We start from the raw sequence: 5221 nt of genomic DNA, 5'->3' as shown, positions 1-5221 counted from the left end.
GGCCCCACATTTCCTAAATAGGCCTCTGGGTGGGATAGCCAGCTGGATGGGTGGAAATGATAGAAGAAGTGGAAGCAGCGGAAACAGATTTACCTGGAAGGCTGTACCTCAGCCTCAGGATCTGGATTCATCTTTTCCATTGTTTTATATTTTTCTGCTGTTTTTTTTTTCTTCACATTTTTTTTTCACATCCCTTCTCCTTTCATTGCTTTTTTGATTTTCTATCCTGGAAGTTATTCATGTTTTCTTGGTCAGATCATGTCTTTGTAGACCTTCCTTTGAGGAGAACCTTTCAGGAAGGCTGTGTTTTGTTTCTAGCATGCAGCGTTGCTCAGCAGCTCCTCACCATCCATATATGGTAGCCCCTTCATGTGTCTATCTGGCATGGAGGCTAGATTTTGTTTTCATGTTTGTGATCCAGATGTTTCATCTACTCAGTCTTACCGTCTGTCAGTAAATTGTAGAATATTTTTCTCCATATTTTTCCACTGGAGATGTTTCCTCACAGAAACTGTAGCTGAAACTATCGTCTCCTTTAAGCTTCCGGACTGATGCGTTCCTTTATCATTTCTAATATTTCACATAATTAGTGTCATTATTCTGTTGTTTCAGGATTGTTTGTGACATGTTTTTAATTTTGCCATCTTGCAGACCTAGAAAGAGTGAACATGGGATATTCCACTTCAGACCAGGTCTTCATAAGATGACAGTGAAGGTATGAGTCTGGATTGACCAATCAGAGACGGTTATCTGGTCCATGGAAACAGTGGCCTTTTCATTAATCAGTTACAGTTCTGGACTTCTGGATTTTCATCAAATTTAGTGTTTTTTCTTTCTGAATTTGGCCAAAATAGCACAAAAAAATCCACAGACCCAGAATAGCATTTATCTAAAGGGAATTATCAAACCCCTGTTAAGTAGGAAACTCATCTCGCTGTAGAATCACCTGTAGTGAATAATTAAAAGGTAAAGGCGTGACTGTTTGCTGATGTCTGTGTAGCTCAATGCCAGGATGAAGGAGTGTGAGCAGCGTTTGAACGAAGCTCGGAATGAGTATCTGCTGACACTGGCAGCGGTCAACGCACATCAGCAGCATTACCACGCTCACGACCTTCCACTCCTGATGCAGGTGAGACACACCTGGTTCCAGGAAGCACGGGGCAGATGAGCGTCCCTCTTCTCACGTTCGATGAATGAAACCCGGCTCCTTCCTCTGGCCTCCTCCCCAGCAAATGGACGGGGAAGTTTACGATGATTTGAGGCACCACTTCGCCCGCCTGTGTGGGACAGAGATGGACGCCTGTCTGGCGACGCACGAGCCGTTCAGCAGGATCTGGGATTGTGTTGCTAAGGTCTGTAGGCTCCTGACCACGGGTCAGACCCCTCCATCCTGAACACGTCAGTACAAACAGACACTGAAGAGGCAACCAGTGCTATAAAACCTTATTTATGCTTCAGTTGGTTTAGTTGGATCAGAATTACTTACTGCTCTCATTGGCTCCGCCTCTGCCCTCCTCCTGTTGCTTTCTGTAAACAATGGCCGCCATGTCTCCATAGAAACCAGGGTAAGGTCAGGCGCTAACCCTTTCCACACCAAGGTTTTGATCTATTTAACCCTGACAGGAAGAGGAGCTGTCCCTCTGACGCAGCGAACGCACAACTTGAAAACAGGGGAAACTTGAAACACAGAGGCTGCGTTGTGGCTTTGAAGCCAGATTGCATCATGGTTCCCTTAAAATATTTAATTTCACTCAAACTTTAATCATAGACTGACCTCAGACTGACATATGCTTGAATTTGGGAGCCTTGACTATACCATAGGATTGGTCTTTTAAGCCGTAGTTAATCTGAACTCAGCACAGATGAAATCTTTTTCCTCCCCGGTCGTCACCAGGTGAGTTTCACCACAGAAATGATCACAAGCTGTGATTCATTCACACCAGCAGCATTCAAATACTGCCGTGATACTGTGCTGCATGATGGAGGCACTGGTTCCAGTGGAGGACGCTGAAAATGGTGAGATTAGATTAAATTAGATTAAATAAAATGAGATCACATCAGATTAGACTGGATTAGATTAGATTAGGTCAAATACGTTTACAGTAGACTAGATTAGATCAGATCAGATTAGATTTGATCAAATTAATTACATTATATTAGATTAGATTAAATCACATCTGATTAGATAAGATTAGATCACATCGGATTAGACTGGATTAGATTAGATTATATCAAATACGTTTACAGTAGACTAGATTAGATCAGATCAGATTAGATTTGATCAAATTAATTACATTATATTAGATTAGATTAAATCACATCTGATTAGATAAGATTAGATCACATCGGATTAGATTAGATAAAATAAGATTACATCAGATTAGACTGGATTAGATTAGATCAGATTAGATTGAATTCGATCAGATTCTATTAGATTATATCAGATTAGATTACATCAGATTAGACTGGATTAGATTATATCAGATTAGATTACATCAGATTAGACTGGATTAGATTATATCAGATTAGATTACATCAGATTAGGTTGGATAAGATTAGATTAGATAAAACTAAATAAGATTATATTGGATTTGATCAAATTAGATCAGATCAGATGTTGAAAGTTGAGGCATCCCGAATATTTGCAGAGCTGCAGACCTTGGAAATTAAGAACACTAATGCTGCATTTGAAGTGAAGGCAAAGCATGAGTGATATTTCTATTATTACCCACATGTATCTATCTAATGTATAAACCACTGTGTGCTGTTTATTTATTATTAGTTTAACATGGATTTTAGTGAAAACTTTGCATAGAACAATGACGATTTTCCATTTGACTTTGTGAAGAAAGGAGCATCAGGAGCTGCAATCCCAAATTTGAAGTTACTGGTCACCCCGAACATCCCCAGATTAAAAGAAAGAGATCATCTCTGGGATCAAATTTACCTTAGAATCTGATTTCAGTGATAGAAAAAAATATCAGAAAAATTATGAAAGTTAAATTAAGATACATTTCTGTTAGGATTTTTAATGTTGTTTTCATCTTAGGAAAAAAGGCAATTCATGGATAGTAGCATGTCTTGCTAACCGTTCCACTTGTTAGAAAACAGCCGCTTACGTCTTTAAACCCGATATGAGGCATTCTTCATCTTCATGCAGAAGGTAAAACATAAAGGCCCACAGAGAGGAGAGAGCGGGGCCAAAGAGGCAACCTGTGGGAATAAGGAACTGGTCAGAGGGAGGGAGGTTTGCAGAGAGAAATTCAACACATGAGCAATATTTCTGAAGCTGTTTGTTTTTCCACAGAGGAGTTTATTCACATGTGTTTCCTGAACTCTAAGCCAATAAAGCAGAGTTAATCCGAGGCTTCATGACAGCAGCTCACAGTGGAGATTTATCCGATCAGTCAACGCTTCATTAGTTGCTCATATCTTGTTTTTTTTTCAGGTGACCAGAGAGAGGAACGTTCAGCAGCTTCTGCAGGAATCAGATTCCTTCAGAAAAACATCTGACTTCATCTTCCAGCCTGATCCGCAGGACATGGTTTGTGTTTCGATTTATTTATTGCTGTTTAAGCTCAGGAATTAAAGTTAAATGTCAGCGAAATGACCGTAGTGAATTCTAAAAACAAACCAACCCTGGAAGATCAGGTGACCTATTGACTGCTTTCTGTAGTCCTGGGTCGGGCACCACCACCTGCCAGGGACTCTCTGGTTCCTGGCTAACATCATGAGGGAGGTGTGTCTACTGTAGTCACGGCAACAAGGACAACCCTTGGTCAGAGCTATGGTGGTTATGTGTGAGTTGGACTGGGTGAATGATCGGCCAGGGATGGGTCTGAGATGCTGTTTGGAGCCAGACCTGGCCTGCATTTGTGTGACGCCCAATCCTACTCCCCTTTACCTGTCTGCCTCTGCTCATTTCTGGGTCTGGAGATTGGTCCCTAGACCTGGGAGGATAGTGTTTGTAGAAGGAGTGTAAGAATGACTTCAGTGTCTGCTCCTGTGTGTCATTCTTCCAGCCAGTGGTTCCTCTGCAGGAGCTCAGGAAGAAAAGATGATGGTCCCTCTTCTACACACAGGTATCTGCCCTGCAGGACATTCAAGGCCCTGAAGGAGAAAGCTGTTTGGTGAAGGAGGCCAAGAAATGGGCTACTAAGGCTGCTAAGGACTATAAGATCATCACCCATGGTGAAAGGGTGAGCTGAGCACTGCAGGAGCAACCACAGAAAAATATCTGCTTTTTGACCCTTTCCCAGATCCCTGTTTGGATTGTTGTAGCCACAGTAATCATGGCAGAACTCTTTCTTCTGGAACTGACTGCCTCCCCTGGTTTTATGTCTGAGGCTGTTTTGAGGTAAACTCCAGCTCCAAGTCTGATTGGTCTGATTTTCTTTGCCAGGCTCTAGAGATGCTGGAGAGTCGCCTGAAGCTGCTGTCAGGGGAGACGGGGCTCAGTGTGGAGCAGAAGATCTCAGAGGTTCAGGAGACTGTCAGAAAAGCAAAGGTTGACATGTTTCACATGGATCCAGTCAAAGTATCAATCAGTCTGAGTTCTTTTGGTCCTCCTTTACGTCTCTCTGAACTTTTTCTGTTATCAATAATCTCAGGTCAACACTCGGCTCTAAAGTTTGCAACATGCTGCACTTGATGAGAGCATCATTTGCAGGTTTTAGGACCTTGCAGGGTGTCTATAGGCAGCCTCACCCACAATGTGTGACTTAGCCTGATGTTCTCAACAAGCATGCCTGTGTGCTTCTCTTCCTCAGCTCAGCAGGGTGAAAGCAGAGGCTCGCCTAACTCTTCTGGCCCACAGTGTCGCAGGCATCGAACAGTGGCTGCACAATGCCATGCACCAGGCAGAGGAGGAACTGGAGACAGAGAGACGCCTCAGCGAGCAGAGAAGGTCCACAGAGGAGTTCTCAGTGAGGACATACACTACAACACCAACTAAAGTCCATAATCCCTGCTCACTAACTTCAACTTTGTCCTTCAGTATAAAGAAAACAGTCAGGCGTTAGCTGTTAGCCTGAACGTAAACCTGACAAGAAACCCTTTGTGTTCATTTAGAGGACAAGTCACTAATGATATTCTCATGGCCTCAGATAATGGACTAGTATCTGTGCTTGTCCTGTTGGATCTCGGTGCTGCATTTGATACAGTTGACCATAATATTCTTTTAGAAAGACTTCAATATTTTGTTGGAATTAAAGGAACAGCA

At 42.4% G+C, this 5221-nt stretch overlaps 1 protein-coding gene across 1 annotated transcript in view; it reads left to right on the top strand.

Moving 5' to 3' along the window:
• LOC107098608 (F-BAR and double SH3 domains protein 1-like) overlaps positions 1 to 5221 on the top strand; it is a gene marked incomplete at its 3' end in the record, with an annotated part of 23233 nt that overhangs the window by 11050 nt on the left and 6962 nt on the right. Inside the window, exons 7-13 of the mRNA XM_015396377.1 lie at positions 652 to 715; positions 1001 to 1129; positions 1230 to 1352; positions 3449 to 3544; positions 4083 to 4199; positions 4403 to 4507; positions 4770 to 4925. Coding sequence (XP_015251863.1) covers positions 652 to 715; positions 1001 to 1129; positions 1230 to 1352; positions 3449 to 3544; positions 4083 to 4199; positions 4403 to 4507; positions 4770 to 4925 — 790 coding nt within the window. The remainder of the gene's footprint in view (positions 1 to 651; positions 716 to 1000; positions 1130 to 1229; positions 1353 to 3448; positions 3545 to 4082; positions 4200 to 4402; positions 4508 to 4769; positions 4926 to 5221) is intronic.

This window comes from Cyprinodon variegatus, unplaced genomic scaffold, assembly GCF_000732505.1.
Source record: "Cyprinodon variegatus isolate N-32 unplaced genomic scaffold, C_variegatus-1.0 Scaffold793, whole genome shotgun sequence".
NCBI lineage: Eukaryota > Metazoa > Chordata > Actinopteri > Cyprinodontiformes > Cyprinodontidae > Cyprinodon > Cyprinodon variegatus.
Note: the sequence above shows the minus strand (reverse complement) of the source record. Positions and strands in the feature narration are given on the sequence as shown.